The sequence below is a fragment of the Podarcis filfolensis genome (assembly GCF_964270895.1).
Source record: "Podarcis filfolensis genome assembly, chromosome: 11".
Classification (NCBI taxonomy): domain Eukaryota; kingdom Metazoa; phylum Chordata; class Lepidosauria; order Squamata; family Lacertidae; genus Podarcis; species Podarcis filfolensis.
Window position 1 is genome coordinate 15902007 of NC_139613.1, and position 21363 is coordinate 15923369.

Below are 21363 nucleotides of genomic sequence, written 5' to 3' on the forward strand. Positions count from 1 at the left end.
AATTGTAGTTCAACAGCATCTGGGGGAACAAAGGTTTTCCACGCCTGCTTTATATACTTAACTCTAGCAGGGATTTTGTATGCCAGACGTTGGAAGAGTTAAAAAAGAAACCAACCAAGAAAGGGCCAATTAGGAAGTTATGGGAACAGGAAGGAATACTTAAAGTAAGAACAATCATGGAAAAAAAGAAGACATATAACAGAAGTTTTAAATAATTTGGTCCCTTGAGTGATTTCATGATGCCCAATATATTAAGGAAAAGCTAGGTGTTTCATGTAGTTTATTAAATGGTATTATCAAACATGATACTGCCTGTCTCTGCTGGGGTTTTTTGTGTTGTTCTGGCAGTACAAACAGTGGTACAGGATTTGTTGGGAGGAGACGATTGTGTTGGATAACAATCTGATCCTAAGTAGCACTAGGAATAACAGAAATCATAAATCTTAAGCAGAGTCATGAGTACCAAGAGCTCAGTCCTGGAATGTGTGCAGTAATACACCCGACTGTATGCAAAATGCCTTTCCCTCCAACAGGTAAAGCTTTTGCATCACAGAGCATGACCACCTGATAAGACTTGCACCATAGTGCCTCTTATCAAACGGTACATAATAGCATTGTAATATTATTATCAGATGTCCAGCCTTTGTTTCCTGAACAGCAGCCGTTATGTCTGAAATTGACTTACTCATTAAACTGGCAAGTAAGGCAAGTCAAAGTTTTACTCAGGTAGGATGAGGTCTTAACTGGAGAAAGTTCTCCAGCAATTAAAAAATGTTTATCACCTTGAAAATCTTGTTCTCATTCTAATGGAATTTGGAAACAGCGTACTTAAGACTTAGACTACAATCCTGTACTCTTACCTGGAGGTGAACCCTATAATGTGGGCAGAGTATACCAGAGCACATCTCCTCTAGAATATACAAAGCACAGAATAGTCTCAATTTCGCAGGAAGATGCAGTAGTTAACACCTTGATAGTCCATCACCCAACCTCCAGAAGGTTTCAGTCTCTTGGATCAGAAATAATTTCAATGATCACTGCCCAACTGTCCTTTGTCCTCCAAAGTTCCTCAGCTTATCATCTATTCTGCAACATGAGACCAGAAGTTTTTGTAAGTAGATGCAACAGTATAGGTTCTTTGCATTTTCTTGAAGCAACATTTGGCCTCCTCTTGTTTGTTCCGTCTTTTTCATCATAAACTAGGCTGTTGCGGTCTTGGGTGCGTTCCCTCAGTTGACATTCTCCGCCACCTCCACCCCGCAATGCCTAAAATGACTTGGTTCATGCTATGTGTGGGGGGTTGGACAGTGTAAAAACAAGCTACATTGGGCTCAGGGGACAGCCAGGTAGGCTAGGTGCTTTCAGCCTCCCCTCCTAAGTATTTGTCTTGGATTCTCAACAATGCTCCCATCTGGGGGTAGAGGGAGCCCAAGCTGGTGTGGTGACAACCTACTTAAGTGCCTCTGGCACAACTCGCCTACCCAGACTGGTAGTCAAGGGAAGGAATACAAGGCCCATTAAGCACAATGGGACTTTCCCCCAAATGGTCATGTAGAAGATTGCACTGTTAATTACTGCTCGGGTTACCAATGCTGTCTTAAATGATGGGCCAATGTTTAGCATACTCTGTTAAAAAGAAACAGAACTTTGGCCTAAAATCCAAAAGCTGTGCATAAAAAACACTACAACCTGCATGTATTATTATAGTGCATGAGTGTTGGAAAAAAATCATTTAAAAATGTTTCTCCATTGTTACAATGCTGAAGAAGAAGCGCACAGGTTAATGTGAAGGCCCAAAAGAGAAATGTGGAGACATGGAAATATGTGACCACAGATTTTTTTTTGGGGGGGGGTGGCGGCGGGAAGAGTAGCAACATGCTATGTGGCCTAAGATAGAAAAATGCCCCATGATTAGAAAAGGTGTGCGCTTCTGAAAACATCCCAGTCCCCTTACACTCAGATCACAACCAGCAGCATTTGAAGTCTCTATGCTACCAAAACTGACTATGTCCAGGTACTCTCACAACAATCCGCTAGCCAATATGATGCATCAAATCTTAAATGATAATAGAATTTAGTAATTTAGGTATACAGTGGTACCTTGGGTTAAGAACTTAATTCGTTCTGGAGGTCTGTTCTTAACCTGAAACTGTTCTTAACCTGAGATACCACTTTAGCTAATGGGGCCTCCTGCTGCCGCCGCACGATTTCTGTTCTCATCCTGAAGCGTCTGTGACCCAAGGTACCACTGTAGTCATAATGGCTCAAAAGATTCAGCTTTGATACTTCCCCCTTTGTACAATATATTGCACTTATGTGTCTGTTAATGAATGTTAAGAATTTAGAACAAATACAGCCTGAAGGCTTTGCAATTATCAAAAATTGAAGAGCGCCAGAACATGGCAGTCTCTGATGAAATCAGGCAACCATTTACAATTTCCTATTTCTCAAGAAATTTTAGGGACACCTGGCAACATAAATATCACATGGGTTCCCACTTACTGCAACCTCCTCTACAGTCTGGTCTGGAGGGTGCCCCTCAACCTACAGAATCATATTTTGTACGTTGGAAGGGACCTCAAGGGCCATCTAGTTCAACCCCCTGCAATGCAGGAATCTCAACGAAAGCATCCATTACAGATGGCCTAAAAACCTCCAAAGAAGGAAAGTCCACCACCTCACGAGGGAGTCTGTTCCACTGTTGAACAGCACCTACAGTCAAAGTTCTTCCTGATGTTTAGTCAGAATCTCCTTTCTTGTAATTGGTTTGGATGGATGAATCTGGAGCAGATTGCGGGGGGGGGGGGAGGGAAGCTGCTATTGTGGAAATCTATTCCATTGGCTGATGGACACCACTGGTTGCCAATGTTAAATCTATGTGCTGAAAACTAGCATAATCCACTCAGAAAGACAAAGCAAAGTGTATGTTCCCCGTGTATAATGAACGTTAAGTCATTTAATAGATTTTAGTTTTATTTGCAGATTCCACTGTAGTGTTGTAACAAATCACATCTGTGTACCAGAGCATACATCAACAGCCAGATGTAGACCTGAATTACAGCACTGCTATAATATTTAGTTGTTTGAAGGAGACATAAGCATACACTATGGCCACAAATAATTTTCTGCTATTTTCTTTAACAACCTTCAAATTTCCAGAAAGATTGGTATCTACGTTCAGGTTGTAGACCTAAAATGAAAGTTACTGAATAATTTGGTAAGGAAATAGCAAAAGGAGCAATCTCACAGGCACTGATATAGCAAACAATTATTTTAATTCAGAGCTACCATACTGATAAGCTCTCTGAAAACAAGTAGCCAGCTCTTTCCCAAAGGGAAAAATACCCTCTTAATGTTTTCGGCAAAATTTCAGAAATTTATTTTTTGGCCTTGCTATATCAAAGTCAATCATACAAAGACCTAGGCATGAAACCTAAATTGATACTTTTTTAAAGCCCTTCTATTAAAAACAAAGTCATGCAATTTTTAAAATCAATTATGCAGTTGCTAAAATTGCAGCAAATCCAAACTGTGTATGTTCAGCATTTATACTGCTAATGCATAACTAACAACAAACCTGATTAGAGTAACACAAATCTGTCTTAAGTACACCATTATATCACTAAAGAGACAAATGCCATGGATTTGGCAGAAACATTTAATTGAAAGCACTTAAATAGCAGGATAAGTTTGTGTTAACGCTTCACATTTAGGAGAAATAATATTGCAGACCCACTTTACAAAAAGTGTTCTTCTATAAAATATTAAGTGAAGGACTGTATTTACCATTTTCTAATACAAAGCAACTTACAGCTTGTGTCAATGGTAACTTAAAATTCTAAATAAAAGAGCAAAATACACAAAGCAACTGAAGCACAAAACACTGTATTAAATACAGTGGAATTTAAGTATACATTGTACTACTTAACGTAAAGAAGAGAAAACAAGAATCATACATTAGAAGTTAGAAACTAAACAATGAGGGGTCTGCTAGAAGTCAGAATAGTTTCCATTTGTGATCTCTTTCTACCATAATTAGTCTGCACATCCTAAAAAAAATGGTGTGAATGCCACACAAAAAGTAATTTTTCTAACTTTTTTGGATGTATTTAACAGACATTGAGAAAAAAAAATCAGAGAACAAATGGCCTCTGTTAACACCAAACACAGTTTTCTTTTCTTTTTTTAAAAGTTATCATAATCTTTCTTGTCTTTCTTCCCCTCAGCTTCAAAGCCATCAACTCCATCACTGTCCCTTCTCCTTTTACGATTGTTGTGAATATTGAAGCGCTGATTCATCTGGGGCAAGGGATCCATTCCTAAAACTTTGTGAATTTGACGGAATGCAAGGAGTCTCAATGCGAACTGTGGAGGAGGAAAAAGGTTATCAGAATTATTTAAACTTCTAAAAATAGATGCATGTTCATTTTAGTAAGACACTTTCAAGACCATACATATGAGTATTTAAAACTCTTCTATATATACAATACAGCTTTACGGAATTTCAATTAATGATATAGCTTCTGAAAGTTCCTTGAAAACAAAATGTTAGTTGCATAGTGAAGCAGAATTGGTCCCCTGTGTAGAATATGTTGCAAAATGCTGTATTTCCTCTGCCTTCAGAAGTGAAACTATCTAGAAGAGTGATGGGAACTTCTGCCTCATGGGCCAAATTTGGCCTCTCAAACCATTGTCATCCAGCTGCCGCACAGGTGGCTCACATGTGACACTGGTTGTTGGGCAGGTAAAAACACGGCTGTGTATTGCAGCTGGAAAGGACTGAAGCACAGAGTTCAATCCTGCTTGGTTTGTGTGTGTAAACCAGATCAGGTGTGCTGGTGCACCCAAATCCTACAGGAAGCAGGAATGAATTTGTTGTGCATCAGCTGATGCATGGGGAGTTCAGTCCTGGTTGATAACTATCTCCCCCAACCAAGCACCTGTCAATGTTGGTCTGCAGGGTATGGAGAGATAGATCTGTCCCATTGGCCAAAAAGGTTCTCCAACCCTGGTCTATAACATGGGTTGGGCTCTTTCTGTATGCTACCCTGAATTGTAACTCCCTGACTAGCCACTATCAATATTGCTCCTGATTTTTATCATTACTTCAACCAGTTTTAAAAAATAGTGAATTTGGTATTATTTTTGACATAGCGTTTCCTTTTTCTTCACATCCTTTAAGATGAAAAGCAGTGATTTGTAAAATTGGTAAAAGACCCTAGTAATTCTTCCTCTGCTCCAACAGGTGCATTGACAGGGACTAGGGAGGTGGGCTGTGCTGGTTACTGGGTGGGAGTATAATTTTTGTTTCTGTTACTCTGCTGCCAGCGTTGTTATTACTGCTATGGTGGAGGGGCTCACCCACCCACCCACCCACAGAAATGTTAATATGATTCCCCCTTTTCTATTTCATGATGTATTTTTGTGTATGTTCTTCGGTGCAAGTTGCCTAGAGACCTGTTAAGTGCCTAGTACGTTTAATACAAAATTAAAATGGAAAATTGAAATTAAACTACAGCATATAGGAAGCACATTTTTCAGATCAGGTTCTTTTTTTCTTTTTTGAAGTTTGTGTATCAGATATTCACTATGTTTAACTATTTTATGAGAACTTTTAATTACCTGTGCACTTGAAGTAATGTCTTCTCGTTGCTGATCTGTCATTAAAGCAAGTGTATCAAAAGGATCTTTTTCACAAGGATCCAAAAGGCCAGGACCACCTATAAACAAAAAAGTAAACTTTATTTTCTTTTTTCTTTTTACTAATTTCATGAAGATAGTATTATTTCATTCTTCCTATACTGTAACAAAATAATGTGTAAAGTAGACAAACCAATCAGTTTAACACAGAATTTCAAGTGTGGACTATGACTGCTACTTGCCTTTAAGGATAATTCCTGAAGATATACACTCAAACACTCTTCTTAAGGCATCTCCTGGGCTTTGTGGTCCAGTAGCACTGCTAATTGCCTTCTCTACTAATAATTCCATTGCCTAAATAAAACAAAGAGATGTAACCATAAACCACTATCCACACTTTAGTTTAAAACACGAAATGTAGAATGCCATCAGCTGGTAAGTAGCACATGATAACTTTATGAGCAATGGCTGTCTGTTAACACAGTCTTAAAACTTTGCAGCTCAGAAAATATAAGCAAGTTTAAACCAATACAGCAACTGTTGACACCTGCAGAAAGCCTTTTAATAAAAAAAGAGTTGCCTATATCAATTCACACTGCCAAGTTTCTCTAGGTGGAGGCCACGATAGAGTCTAATGTTGTTGCTTTTTCATTAAAAATGTGCTTAACCTATAAATGAACCAAGGAAATGAATGCAGGCTGGAATCAGATGCAATCTTGGCATGAAAATAGGGTCCTGTTGCATAAAACACTGAAGAGTTGTGCTGCAAAAATATGAAAAATGCTTGGATTGTGAGTTGCCCCTCTGCAGATTTTCACTAATTTCCCCTTTCCCATGTATTCTCCAATGTCCCATGCCATTCCAGAGAGCCCCCTGATCCTCCATAACAGATGGCGGGGGCAAGGGGCTGGAGGGGGAATTGGTGAACTTCTGCCAACAGGAGCATCAATGAAGTTCCATTCACAAAAAAATTAGAATCTAAGCCAAAGGCAACACACACAAATGTTTGCATACAGTTTCAATAGTCAGGGGTATATATGTGATTATCAGATACCATCACCTAGCCTTGGTAATACAAAACAAAACTACAAATCTGCACACTGCAGAGAACTCAGAGGAGTCTCTTAGCCCATACTGGGTGCATATGCAGAGAACTTGGGGGGAGAGAAATGACTGTCTCTCACTTCATACCAGACTTTGAAGATGCTCAGAAAAAACACACGAGAAACTTACACCTTCAGAGGATCTCTGAAGCCTACTGAGAAATAAGGGGCTCATCCCCAGCTCTTCTAAGACTTCTACACATACCAGAGGCCTTGGGAGTAGCTCAGGGGTTACCATAAAGAATGATCATATCCAAGGCTTGCAAGAATCTGTGGAGCCTTATCAGTAACATGGGCTGGATTCAACTACCCCAGTGTGCTAGTGGAAGCCAGCACAGGGAATCCCATTAGTACAAGAGTGCTTTCCCTCCATAATCTGTTCTGCAGGTTCAAGAGAACCCCCAGAAGAGCAAATGGCTGTGGAGAAGGAGATTGTTCCACCTGGACAGCTGAAATGCTTGTTGCTGACGGAATGCCTCTCATAGCAGAATCCTGAATTTCACAGGTGAAGGGCCTGTGTTTTACGTTAGATGCAGAGCTTACAGGGACATCTTCTGTAGAGCCCATACTCCTTGCAATTTTCATAAATAAAAGGAATGCAAGAGTCATTAGAAAGATCCAGCTCTCCTCAAATTCTTCAAAATTAATACTTATTTTGTGCACTGTTTTGTAATTGCCCCTGAAGGACAGCATTAGCAATTTAAAATATGTTGGCTATATCCAATAGTTGTGTAAGCAAAGGGAAGCTTGCTTAACCAACTTGTTTAATAACTTGCAAGCATTTCTATACTGCCAGCATTAAGAACAAAATATAAAATTATCATCATCATCATCATCATCATCATCATCATTATTATAAATGCAAAATCTATACAGCTATTTACCCAGGAAATCCTGGGTGAACAAATAAGTTTTAAGCAGGAACCTAAATGACAATACTGTAGGCGCCTGCCTGATGTTCATTTGGAGTGCATTCAAAAAGTGCAGATACCGCCATACTGAAGACTGACAGATGATGAACCACAGGAGAATAATAGCAGTGCTAAGAGTGTCTCTTGTGAAATCCAAGTGACTAAGCTTAGGGTACCCAAGGTATCATATTTCCCCCCTCCTCTTGCTGAATGTCCCATAAACTGCATCTAGAGGGTCAAGGACTCTTCATAAAAAGTGGGGGCACTAGAAGAGGGAGGAATCACCCTAAATCAGGCAGAAATATTTTGTGTCAGTGGGATCTCTGCATATAAAAAGGGAAATAGACTTCTTTAGCCCAAATGCCTTAAAAAGACAGAATCAAAATTACTGGAAATACAGATTTATGTAATCAACAAGTGTGTCTTGTATAAGCACAAGGAGCTCTTTGGCATCACAACGGCCAGCAAATAAATCCAGCTGCTTAAGTGAAGTATAAAATTCCAAAGTTGCAAGGATATTCAAAAGAATTTCATGCATAATTCTGAGAACACAGAGAATCGGCAATTAAATGTTTAATGGGTTTTTAAAATCATTTTTATTGATACTTTAATATTTCTTGTAAATCACTTATAAGTTTCACAACAATCAAATGGTATGTAAATCTTGTTTAAAAAATGAGAATGAGGCCTTCTGGTTCAGAAGCTTTCTCACACACGTTAGCCCTACATCACGGTTCTTTAGAGGAACATGCATTTCAAAATGTTTTGCTTTGTCCTGATGTTATAGATACCCTCACTTCTTAAACAAATGAATGCCTTCAAATAAATGGAGCATCTGAAGGAAATGAGCACCAGAAATCTCTATTGTCATTTTGGTGTCTGTTGAATATTTCCCTCTTTCTACAAGGCTACTAAGCATATTATTGTCCTAGTCAGTATCTGTATTAGTTTTGCAACTGTTTTTATGTATGCAATTGTTTTATTGCATTGTGAAATAACTTAAGAGATGCTTCATAGGAAACTATTCATAAATGAAATAAACAAAAAGGAAGTACTTACCCAGCTTGGAAAGTCAGACCAAGTGGGAACTCTCTGACAGAGATCACGAAGAATACGTATGATAATGACACACGACTGCAGACCATTAGCTCTAGCCTTGAGGGCAATACAAAATCAAGTTAATCAATCCCAGCACCAATAGAAAATAGGCCTCTTAGAGAAGCTAAAACACCACTGTTCAATGGAAGCTCAGACACAGAAAAGAAACAAGCCACATGAAACATTCCAGGAGCTGCCATTTACAGAAGCATTTTATGCCAAGGTTAGTAATTGAGAAGTCAAGGTGCACAGGTTATACAAGACTAATATCCCTTGAATTCCTGCACACTTTGGTTCATTTGTACAGAAAATACAATTACCTTCCTATAATAGAAATACAGGAGTAAAGAGCTAACAAGTAGAGAGACTGAAAGGCTATGGGAATCTGTTTGGTTTCTCTGTCGTACCTTTGCTGGAGTGCAAAGTCACCAAACCAAATAGTTTCTCACCTTTCATTCCCTACACTTAATAAGCTTCAAGAAATAAAGGGTAAAAGTCTTACATCTAACACACAAAGCTTTAAACACACATTCTGTTATTTAAAGCAAAGTTACTCTGCAGCCTTATGGAACACATTACCAATACAAAACATACGATTTCCCCCAGCGAGTCAAGCTTTCAACTTCGCTATCTCGGTGGCCAGAAAAACAAGTTGACGTCAAATTGGCAAGAACGGCATAAAGCGGTTCTTCTATACAGATCTTCCAAGATGAATTAATTTCCCCCATGTCATTTAATTTTATATATGAGTACACATAATAGATATATATACACATATTTACTATGGGCAACCTTTAGTTTTTCCGCATAGTTTAACATCCAACCGAACAACTGAACTACTCTCTCTCTCATAAGGCTACAAGAAGAAAGTAAAATGATGTTCCGAACCTGGAACCACTTAGCGTGGCGTAGAGCAGCCAGAGCGTCAAGGCATTTTTGCCTGTCCAAGACGTCCGGTGGGTCTTTCACCATACCCGAGGTTACATCTAAAATGGATTGAATTGGCAAAATGCAGTGAGGAATGGGTGTTTGACCAGGTGAGCAAGACACTTCCTTAAATTAGCTTCCATGTCACACGTGCCATTTATATTGCAATCCCTATCTCCAATGTATTCGTATATAGTAGTAATAATCCCTTAATCTGTATGTGGTCATTGAGCCCAATACAAAAGGTAATCAAGAGCATAATACAAGGTTAGCTCTCAATCTTATTTTTTTATGTCCATCTATTTGTGAAAAAAAATCCTCTGGAAAAATAAATTTCCCCTAAAATTAAAATGTTGAAGGAAGAATGGTTGGACACAGTGCACCAGCACAGGAAACACAAGACAGAAGGAACACAAAAATCCACTTGAATGAAGCAAAAGTTACAACAAACTGTGAGCAAAATCTATTGTGAAGTTCTTCTGTGTGGGCCCCACTGAACTGAATGGGCATTTCTGTTAAGTTCCCATCCATTTTAATGGTGCTTGTGCAGAACAACTTCCCAGTGGATTGTGCCCTGTGTTTGTTGGGACAACTTAAAATGGCCGCATGCTACCTCAGACTTAGTCCTAGTTAATGGGTCAAAATTCTTCCTGAGCAGTCAAGACCCATGATGTACTAGGATACCTCACATTAAGGTAAGGTAAAACTATACTTATAGAAACAATCCAGATTTTTTGGTTTTATGGAGTCTGAAGGGATGTGAAATACTTTGTAAAATTCAAGTCAAGAGCACCTGTACATTTTTGTATTTCTTAAACCCTCTAGGCTCCTATTGCACCAAGGTGCATGCCGTGTATATCCATCCCAATTTCATCCAGGGGTATACCAGAAGAAAACAAGAAAGAGGAGTCTTAAGAGAAGGAAGTAGAGGAAAAATCAAAACCAGAAAAAGCAGAAGCAATAGCAGTGTGATAGAAAGAACAACACTGCATCTGGTAAATTCTTATTTTCCAAACAAGGATTTTGTGTCAGTTATAATTACTGTTCCTAAATATGTTGTAACTGCCTGTTGAGCAGCCAAGAGTATTTCTAGGTATTTTTTTAATTTTCTGCCAATACAAAATTGCTGTTAAAATAAATGTTGAATGCAACCAGACTTTGCCTGGATTATTCAGCAGATGGGACATTAAAATGTAGTCTAATTTAAGCAAACATACTCATAACAGCAAATCAAAGACTCATGGAACACAGCAACTAGGAAAAGAACGTAAACCAAGATATTAACAGATTTGGCTTGAAGGTCAGCCATCAATGAAGAGAAACAGGTCAGGAGAATGCAAGCCAGAATTTATATAAATGACACTTCCGCTGTGCACAGAATTATTTCAATTTCATTTAGTATGCTATGCCTGAATTGTACACCTCTCATAGGAAATTCATTTGTTTATGCTTATATTAATATTTTACCAGTGGGATATACAAGTCTTAAACATTTTAGCAATGGGATTTATGCCATTTTAACATGGTGAATTTTATGAGCTATACAGATACAGTGAAGTGAAAAATGAGTCACATTAGTGAGAGATTTCAAAGCAAATGAAAGAAGACATTAGGATTATAGATGTATCAAGTGAAAGGAGAGAAAATTTAAGGGAAAAGAGTCAACTGAGGCCAAAGTCAGCAGTACGATTTGATAATTGACACATTTAAAGTTCAGTTCATAGTTCTGACAAAATAGGGAGAGTTTATTCTATTTTATATAGCTTGTGGGAGCAAGCTTTGTTTCATAAAAACTATTTATACTCTCCTAAAAAATACTTGCAAGAAAATAGTGTTAATGACTCAGTTTAATTATCACTGAAGTCCTGGATTATTATTATTTAAATAATGGTATTAAAACACTTGTATTTCGAAGCACTACTTTTTTTAAAAAAAAAATGATGCAATGATCCAGAGACCCATATACAATTGACAAGCAAGATTATGGGTGATCCAGCTCTATTAAGCTTGAGATTTGTCATTGACCTCAGTGGGAGATAGAGTGTACCCATTGCAAATCAACCTTGAAGCCATCAGAAGATGCTGAAGCAGCTATAGAAATTGAGAGCTTATCTGGGCTGGATATCCATTAAAAAGACTTTCCTATATGTGGATTTTTGCATAAAGACTCCAAGTGGATTAACCCCTTAAAAACTGGTCCTAAAATTAAATGAATCAGAATTCAAGTGTGCCCTCTTAGCTTCAACCATAGTTTTTTTTTTAAGTGCGGATTATTTTTCTTGTATTCTAAAAATAAGGGGTTAATCTTCAATAAGACATGCTGTGTCCACACTATTTCGTTATTAAAAAGTTAACAGGTATGACATGCGCTTTCAATTCCAGGTGTGAATTAAGTATTACCCAGTCAACTGTTTCAAAGCTAGTGTGAACACTGCTTAATTCTAGAGAAGAGAGAGACAAAGACAAGAAGGAAAAAAAAGACAAAACACAAAAGTAACAGTAAATGCTAGGACTATGCAACCAAACCCCCTCAAAAATATGGCAGGTGTGACATTGAGCTTTAGAAAACCTTGGTCAAAAATCCTTCCGATGTCTTGGCAGCAATCCCTGACAGGATTCAATTGTCTCTGCTAGAAGGCTTTGGACCGGGGCTAATAAGCTAAGGATAAAAAACATAAACATATACACTTTGCTGAAGAAACACATTCCGCAGCATGGGTTACAGAATCTTTATATCCGGAGTAAATTCTGTAAATTTAACTGTTAAGTGCACAAAACTGTAAAGAAAAAAATCCTACATGGTTAACAGTTTTGTGTTTACCTTCTCCTTCCCCTTCAGTTTGCAACTGAATAGGATTACATAAGATGTTATTAAACCAGCAAATGAAATACATCTACTTCAAATTGGGTTCTTTCAGCAAAGCCTTCCTTGCCACCTGAATTCAACTCCCAAAAGCCAGCTAGATTCCATCAACCAAGTTAAGACACCGAGCATTAAGAGCTGCAGTTAAGAGTATACCATATATTTTTTTGCAGCACATAAACAACGATCTTTATAAAAGTCTTGTTTACTGCAATTTGCAGTTAAACCACATATTTCAGAGGTAAACTTTTTCACATATTCATTTTAAGCTGCTCAGTGTCTTGAAGAAATGATTCAAAAACTTTAAAAGCTTTGCTTTCCTCTATTAATATTATCAAACTTAGTATTATCAAACTTAGAATGGCAACTCTAATTAATGTTTGGGTCAGACAAAAAAATGGAGCTTTATTTTCTTTTGAAGTCAGATCGTGAAATTAACTGGCACAGTGAAATGGCATCAAGAGCGTGTTCAAAATAGTTGTGCAATTTTCTACCCACGTTTTCCTTTTTTTGCCAAATCTTTACAGGTTGCATATAACCAAATGTGATGTCTGACATTCATTCTGTTGTTTGGTAACGATGAATAAATAAACTGAACTCAGGGCAATCAAGCAAAGTTATCTGTGATTATCTCAGAATTTAAAAGCCAATGGTATTCTGTAAATTTAAGCAGTGTTTTAAAAACCAGGAAGAAAAATACTATGTACATTAATATTAAAGCTTTTTTTAAAAAAATAAGCTTTTTGAGAAAGCTTGCTTCTAGAATAGTTATACTTTTAAAAAATAACATAAGCAATTATTCAAATATTGAAAGCATAATGCTAAGAATTCATTCCACAGCTGTATGTACACAAGCACACTCACTCTACACTAACAAGAACTTAAATAGAGCCTTACTTCCTATGCTTATGGATTCTTAGCCAGCAATACTACTGTGCCTGCAAAAAGTTTATTTTGACCAACACAAGACAAAAGAAAACAAAGTTCATTTTATCTGACCTCTAAATAGAGCCAACATATTGCAGACATTAAATTATCATGCTTGCTGGCTTAAAAACATTTGTAGCTTTCAAAGAATTATAGAAGAGACCTTAAAGCAACACTGCTGGCACCAGTAGGATCGCACAGGTCATAAATACATACTGAGTTTTAAAGTTCCAACGTCTACTTAACTGAACTCAGCTATCACTCTTTACTATAAACACACTGCATATGTACTACTTAATTAAGACACTCCAACCAATATTAGGAGCTCTTTGTCTTATACTCCAGTCCAGAAACCAACCTCAAAAAACTGGAAAAAAATACACATCTTGCTCCAAGCAAAGCCAGAATCACTTTGAACTTAAAAATTAACTAAGTGCCATATAAGTCAAGGCTAAGACTGATCCAGTTTCAAACATACAATATAATTTCCTGGTGTAGTTTCTCCCTTAGGGAGGAAGACTTCTTGATTATCAACTTGCAGGTATTTGAGTCATAAACATTTACTTTTTCCAAAGAAAGACAGGTTTGCACATTTAAAAAAAACACCTACTTTTTCCAGAAATCTGAGGTTGTTGGTTGCAGTGAATAAGTCCAAAATAGGTTTTGGAAAAACACACAGGACTGCTTGATTTATGAATTGCCATTAAATGTGTATCACATGCCAGCATGTTGCCTTCCAGGATTTAATGCCGTTTATGACAGAATGAATAAGCCAATTAAAATAGAGCATTTTTTAACAGATTCCGAACCTCCATCCCTCATGTTCTCTTCCCGAATCACTGGTGATGTCAACGTGATGGTCACTTGCATTTTAGGTTCCACACAGGAGTTCAAAATGATGGATGCTTCTTGTCCTGCACACTTTATTTCATATTTCTCAGGACTTATTACCTAAAGAATGCAAATAAGAAGCTAAATGTTTTCACACAAAAAGGGACTAGTCTAAAACACCTGGAGGTTCATCACAAGTTGCTTGGGAGTTTAGTCAAGGTACTTTGTACCGTGCCTTGACTAAATCATGAATTCATACATTAAAGGATAGTAAGGTGTGAGAGAGAACTGGCTTACTTGAGTCTGTAACAAATTTACAGTATCCTGGAGGGAAGGAGCAGGTGGCCATTATGAGGTTAAGGCCTTCCCACTGTATATTGGAAGGTTTTAGGATGGAGGAGAAAGGAAAAATAAAGGTCTGCTTCCCCACTGTGCAGAATCCACCCTGCCCCCTGAATGAATATAGCAAAAGTGGGCTAACATTCCTTTCTGGGTAGCCTGGGGGGGGGGTGCCCATTCCAGTTGTGAGAGGACCCAGAGAGAAAAATGGGTCGAGTAACAGGTGCATTTTTTACCTAATTAGCAGGCTAGTTTCTAGACGTACTTTCACACCACTCTCCATCCTCCTTCCAGGCAAGCAAGAAGCAGTAGCAGAGTTCAAAGGCACATTCCAACTAATCCAGAATGCAGCAGCTACACTGGTGCCTGGCCGCCGAGACCATATAACACCGGTCCTGAAAGACCTACATTGGCGCCCGCCCTGTGGAATGCCCTCCCATCAGATGTCAAGGAAATAAACAACGATCTGGCTTTTAGAAGACATCTGAAGGCAGCCCTGTTTAGGGAAGTTTTTAATGTTTGATGTTGGCATTGCGTTTTTAATATTCTGTTGGGAGCCGCCCAGAGTGGCTGGGAAAACCCAGCCAGATGGGCAAGGTATAAATAATAAATTTTTACTATTACTACCCTCAAGGGGTGTGAGAAGTAGGGCTAGTGAGGCATGTGGCCCAGGGGAGAGTCCTCAGAGCCAGAGAGGCTTCCTTCAGCCCCCAGGCCTGAGGTCCCTGCACCTGCTATACAACAATAAAATGATCATGTTTGGGACTGGCAGCCAATCTCCTACCAGAGTTCTTTAGCATTATATAACACAATGTGGAATTTTAAGGAGACTGGGAAGGGAGGTGTTCTTTTCTTTCCGTCTTCCCCATCCTCAAGGAGTACTACAAGACTCTTATTCCAGCCTTCCTACAGCCGTGAAGAGGCTAGGAGTACTCCTATTATAGGATGGCGGAGCACCTATACCTGTATTTAGAAAATAGCTCATTACTAGTCCACCTACTTCAAAGTAAATTACGACTGAGGAAATTTGACTGGCAGAGCCCCAGTTCAATCTTTTTATGAAAAATACCAAATGTTTTCAAGACCATACATACGGCAAGTTGCTTGGGCAGATTTTCAGCAATGCGACTCAGCAATGTCTTAGTAGGTTTCTCAGCACACAGCAAGACAAGGTTGACATTTCGGTCTCCTCGGAGCAGCAAACCCTTCGCCAACACTCCCACTCGTAAGACTCCTTTCAAAGCCCTGCGCAAAAATGAAGTCTTGGTGAGAAGCAGGTGTTTCAAGGGCCAAAGCGCTCAAAGAAAATAAGTCTAATGCAGGGAGAGCCCTTCACGTGCAACACACTACCCTAGACCCCCGTGAGGACAGTGTGCATTCTGTCATTCTCTACATACATCATAGTGTACATTTTTATGCGGAAAGCACAAAGTTTTGGAAAAAAGATCCAGACAGCAAAGAGGTGCAATAAAAAGTTTGGCATTTCTCACACTGGGTGGAGTTCTGGGCTAGTCCTTCTCTACCCTAAATGGCCTCGGTCCAGTATATCTGAAGGAGTGTCTCCACCCCCATCGTTCTACCTGGACACTGAGGTCCAGCACCGAGGGCCTTCTGGCGGTTCCCTCACTGTGAGAAGCTAAGTTACAGGGAACCAGGCAGAGGGCCTTCTCGGTAGTGGCGCCCTCCTTGTGGAATGCCCTCCCACCAGATATCAAAGAGAACAACAACTACCAGACTTTTAGAAGACATCTGAAGGCCGCCCTGCTTAGGGAAGCTTTTAATGTTTGATCTATTACAGTATTTTAATATTTTTTTTGGAAGCCGCCCAGAGTGGCTGGGGAGGCCCAGCCAGATGGGCGGGGTATAAATAATAAATCGTTGTTGTTGTTGTTGTTGTTGTTGTTGTTGTTGTTGTTGTTGTTGTTGTTGTTATTACTACTACCATCAGCAAGAGGATAAAGCCTCAGCCAAGGAAAAGTAGTCTGAAGTGCTGCTAAGAATCTATTGCACAGCTGAAGGACTTTTTCATATGAACAAAATGCAGTTGCTGTTGAAGGAATGCAGTTCCTAGTTGCTTCTGGAGAATGCCTGCTAAGCAAACAACTTTCATTGGCAAAAATGAGGGATCCATTATTCTGATAACAGAATCCATTATTTTTGGGCGCAGAAGTTTAAGAAGTTGGCATGAAGTAGGGCAAATGCTCCATTTTGTCTTAGTCCCTCTCCAAGCACAACGATTGCAAGCAACAATGGCAATAAAACATACCTGTCTTTACCGCCCTCTTTTTTATCATCTCCTTCCTTGCTCTTGTTTTTTTCATTGTCAGTCATATTATCAGATACAAGTTTCAGTGCACGCTCAGTGATAGAAACTATTTTCTGTACTGCCTGGAGTTCCTCTTCAGTTGGATAGATAGCAGCATGTTTGGTCATTACGTAACGGTCATCTGAAGAATCTGGTCGACGAAGAGGCTGAATACAGAAAGTGGATTTTAAAAATCAGATACATTTTATGTTTTCCTGCTGTTTGTTCTTTGCTTTTTTATTAAAATTATCAAGTTTTCCGCCTCAAAGTGCATTAAGAGAGCTCACATAAAGAAAATGAGATCTTTAAAAAATGTAAATTAAGAACTGGTTGGCATCAAAACAACCCACCAGGGCTAAAGGCTCTCCCTGCTCTGGAAAATAAATGGGGTGATACAGACCAAGACTTAGGAAGGTTTTCAAGTTTTACTATTATTTGTTACAGATTACAGCTGATGATGGAATAAGTGTCCTGATAACGCATGTAATATGATGGTGCCATCATTATGGCTCTAGATTTCACAGTTGGTTAGCAGAAGCCAATGCTTAGCTACTAAGCCTAGGCATAATTTGCAGACCTGATTGACTTACTAGGTTCCCCCCACCCCCAGTCTGTGGCACCAAATACATCAGGAGGAGAGAGACCATGCGAACATTACTCACAGCTGGTCCCTGGGGCTGTGGTGGCATTCCTGGTCTAACACCAAGTAGTCCAAGAGGTCCTGGAGGTCCATGAGGATATCCTCCATCAGGTATTCTGTGGCGATCATCCCAATGATGCTGCTCTTCTTCCATCCTCCTCCAGTACATGTCCTCCTCATAGCGTCTAAGTATATGAATGAAATCACATATGCTTTTCAGTTGATGCAGAAATACCTTTTATTGACAATATGTTCAATAATTCAGGTCCCGCCAAAATTAATTTTGGGAACTTCAAATGTTAAAAAAGATATTGGATGCTGCAGGTTCAATAATTCTGTATTTGCTACAGAATTCATAGTAGGATCTGGATTACACCCATAAAAAGCCATTCTTACTCTTTATAAATATTTTCTATGCCTGCTGTCAATTATTTATTTAAAGGTAAAATTAATCCAGGTTTTCCAAGGCAAGCATCCATAGGAATATAGTTACACAGAATGAAAACTAATTCAGGTTTACAAAATGTACACTGGTCGCTATTATAGTCTACATGTTACCTCATTTCCATTCTCCACCGTTCCTCCTCTTCACGTCTTCTCCAATATTCTTCTTTCTGCATCTGCTTCCTCATCTTTTCTTCCTGGATCTTCCTTGCCCGGATGCTCGGCTTCACTTCTACTTGCAAGTCTGGGTTTACTTTTTTCTGTTGTAGAGAAGGAGAATTTTCATTTTATTTTCTGTGGTCAGATCCAATTATTTTCACCAAGACAAAGCAAAAACTGCAATTCAGTCAGAGACACAATCCTTCATATTAAAAAATATTATGAGAAGCAAACAGTAAGTTACAGTATCATCCCTCCTCATACAATACTTTCACTTGCAATACATATAAGTAGCTTAATATGTGGAGCAAACACTATATGGCTACCATAGTTCAGCTGGGGGAGGGAACAGTTGGTGCTCAAAATAGATGTACTACCTGCTTAGGTTTCATCCTAGAAGAGACCAAGTAAAACTCAATCACCATCAAATTTACTGAAAGAGACAGTCAGAACTAGACCATTTACGCTGCTACAGTCAACTTACCTTATATTGTAATCTATGCCGCCTTCCTTTTAAATGCATCTCCTTGGCATTAGGATCATTAAAACTGCATTCACAAAGTTTGCAATGGAAACGAATAACCTTCCCTTCATCATTCCGTACCTTAAAAATGAAGAAAAAGCAGTATAAAAATGGTTGTTTAACACAATTTGGTTTCATAAAGAAACTGAACTGATTTTTCTCAATTTTTCACACAAAGACATGTTCTGGCATAAGATCTATGCAATAGTAGCGACAGAGAACCTGTATTAACCAGCTATAGCAGACTTCTATTAGGTTTTAAAAAAACACAACTTTGACCCAAATATTTATTCTTACTGTTGCTATTGTCTAATATCAAAGTTGAATTACCTGTTTTCCAAGTTAATTGTTGTGTTCCAGATTAAGTGCAAAGCTTTTTGTTTCTCATAGCCAACAAAGCACTTCTACCCATGCGAGCACCTCTTTCAGAAATCTAGATCTATCCTGCGCCTGTGAACTAGTTCATATAGCAAATGTCTCTGCTAGAGCCACAGCAGCTAAAACACCTCCTTAAGTAAGGTAACTTGCCACTCCAACCCCCCTTGGATTTTTCTGGAGCAAGTTGCAATAGTTCTACTTTGGGACACTATGTTGAGGCACTATTCTCAATCGCTGAAGAACACACTATTACTCCAAAACACCGTTCTATAGATGTCCTTTGACTGTTAAAATCTTTTCTAAACACCAGAGCAAGCACAGTAACTACTAATGTGTTTTGGATCGAGCTGCCTTTGAAGGCAATTTGGAAGCTACAGTCCAGAGCAAGAGTCAGCAAGGTTTATCTTGCCTGGGCCAGATCGTTTCCGCGGAGATCCCTTCATGGGCTGGATCGCGCATGTGCCCGCAATTTTTGGTGTCTGTGTGCGTGTAGACGCATTTTTTAGCGTTTGCGCAGACACGATTTCCAGCGGCGCGAAAGAAAGTCCCCGCGCCGGTTTAGCGCAGCGCGTGAGCGGGCAGCTCAGTTTGGACGCGGCTCATGGGCCGGTCAAACAACCTCCACAGGCTGCTTCCGGCCTATGGGCCTTAGGTTGCTGACCCCTGGTCCAGAGCATAGTGACTAGAATTTTGAACAGAGCAAACTTCTCTGTTCTCTGTTCAATATTTTCTTTTAGGATATTGATCCTAAAAGATCTACACCCTGCATGTAACGCATGTCCTGAAAGATACAGGGGTTATCTATGCATTTCTAGGCTCACTTCAAAATGCTGATTATGACCTTGAAAACCCTACACTGAGGTTGGAGAACAAGATTCCGGATGGGGAACTTCCTAGTAGAACTCGCTGTCAGCAAGCCCTGCTTGCAAAGGAACAATCGGGAACTCAAGACAAAGAAACACTGTACTTTTAAAGCAAATACAATACACTTAAGCCACATGACTTCTCCCAAAGAATCCTGAGAACTGTACTTCCCCTCTACAGAGACAGAATTCCCAGTACCCATAACAAACCAGTTTCCAGGATTTATTGGGGAAAGTCACGTACTTTAAATATGCATTTGATGTGCTTTGAGTTTATGGTGTGGATTTGCCCCTCACTTTAAGCTCCTGATTGTTCCTTTGGAGTCATGTCCTTACCTGCCTCTCATCTGCTGTCACATATGTAACACATGTGGCAGCTGGCCATGGTCTGGGGAAAAGGGTTTCAAAGGCCTAATCAGAACCTGTGCCAGACCTATGAGACATGCCCCCCAACACAATATGGGACCTGGATTCCTGAAAGAATGTCCATCTATCCTGTCCTGAGCCTCAGATCTTCTGAGGAAGGTCACTTGTGTCTCTGCCATTTAAGGTCAGTAGCTATTAAATTTACCATGTTCTCAAATGTTGCCCCATCTGTGAAGCTCCCAGCAGAGGCATTTAACTCCTTTTCTTTCCTGATGGCTTTCAGGAAACAGACAAAAACCACTTTATTTCAGAGTGCTTACATCTGAATTCATTAAAAAATTAAGTTGGAAAACTGTTGGTTTAATTCTTAACTGTCTGAATTTTGATGAGGTACTCCAAGGTGATATTTCAGATTTGTTAAAAATGCTATTTATTGTAAATCATTCAGAACTATGCTATCAAGCAATACACTATTCCCTAATACTACATTTGCTCTGAGAACATTTTCAGAGCAGCATGCAGAGAAAAACAATAGTTAGGAAAGTTAAGAATCCTCACTAAGTGGAAGGCTACTGCATGTTCATCTCTTCTCTTTCCTTTTACTGAGTGAAAGCTGACACTCAGTAATGCTGTGAATGCAAAAGCACAAATTCATCAGTAATACTGATGGCACACTACAGTGTAGGTGCAACTGTGCAACATATCAACACACTATATTGATGTAACCACTATTCCAGATTTCTAAAATTTCAAAATCAGTGTCAACACTTGATTCTAATATGCCAGGGGTGCCCAAACTTTTTTCAAAGAGGGCCAGATTTGATGAAGTGAACATGCGTGAGAGCTTTTTTTAGGATTTTACCCCAGGACATATACGGCCACAGGGGCCGGATTAAATTGAATGGATTAGGCCCCCGAAATGGACTTTGGACATGCCTGTAATATGCCATATCACTTTCCTGTTTTACAAGACACAGCCATCTTGCTACATGTCCCAATGATTGCCATCTTGCTATATATCCCACTACCTGGTCCTTTGGAGCTGG

The 21363-nt window shown here is 39.2% G+C and overlaps 1 protein-coding gene and 1 long non-coding RNA gene across 4 annotated transcripts in view; one reads left to right on the forward strand and one right to left on the reverse strand.

Moving 5' to 3' along the window:
* Positions 1 to 2955: 2955 nt before the first annotated feature.
* ZFR (zinc finger RNA binding protein) overlaps positions 2956 to 21363 on the reverse strand; it is a 34920-nt gene continuing 16512 nt past the window's right edge. Inside the window, exons 10-20 of one of the 2 annotated variants that reach the window (XM_083575570.1) lie at positions 18672 to 18791; positions 18143 to 18288; positions 17607 to 17769; positions 16906 to 17111; positions 15734 to 15884; positions 14279 to 14420; positions 9641 to 9738; positions 8714 to 8809; positions 5883 to 5994; positions 5623 to 5720; positions 2956 to 4365 (exon numbers count right to left, since the gene is read on the reverse strand). In XM_083575570.1, coding sequence (XP_083431696.1) covers positions 4186 to 4365; positions 5623 to 5720; positions 5883 to 5994; positions 8714 to 8809; positions 9641 to 9738; positions 14279 to 14420; positions 15734 to 15884; positions 16906 to 17111; positions 17607 to 17769; positions 18143 to 18288; positions 18672 to 18791 — 1512 coding nt within the window. In that variant the 3' untranslated portion in view covers positions 2956 to 4185. The remainder of the gene's footprint in view (positions 4366 to 5622; positions 5721 to 5882; positions 5995 to 8713; positions 8810 to 9640; positions 9739 to 14278; positions 14421 to 15733; positions 15885 to 16905; positions 17112 to 17606; positions 17770 to 18142; positions 18289 to 18671; positions 18792 to 21363) is intronic. The other variant, XR_014539536.1, reaches the window with a different exon arrangement.
* Positions 4245 to 11603, forward strand: LOC310744507. 2 transcript variants are annotated; one of them, XR_014539582.1, is made up of 3 exons: positions 4245 to 4383; positions 9608 to 9789; positions 10505 to 11603. It is a non-coding gene; the product is annotated as an uncharacterized lncRNA (long non-coding RNA). The 2 variants fall into 2 exon arrangements; XR_014539583.1 differs by lacking the exon at positions 9608 to 9789 and having other exon boundaries at positions 4251 to 4383.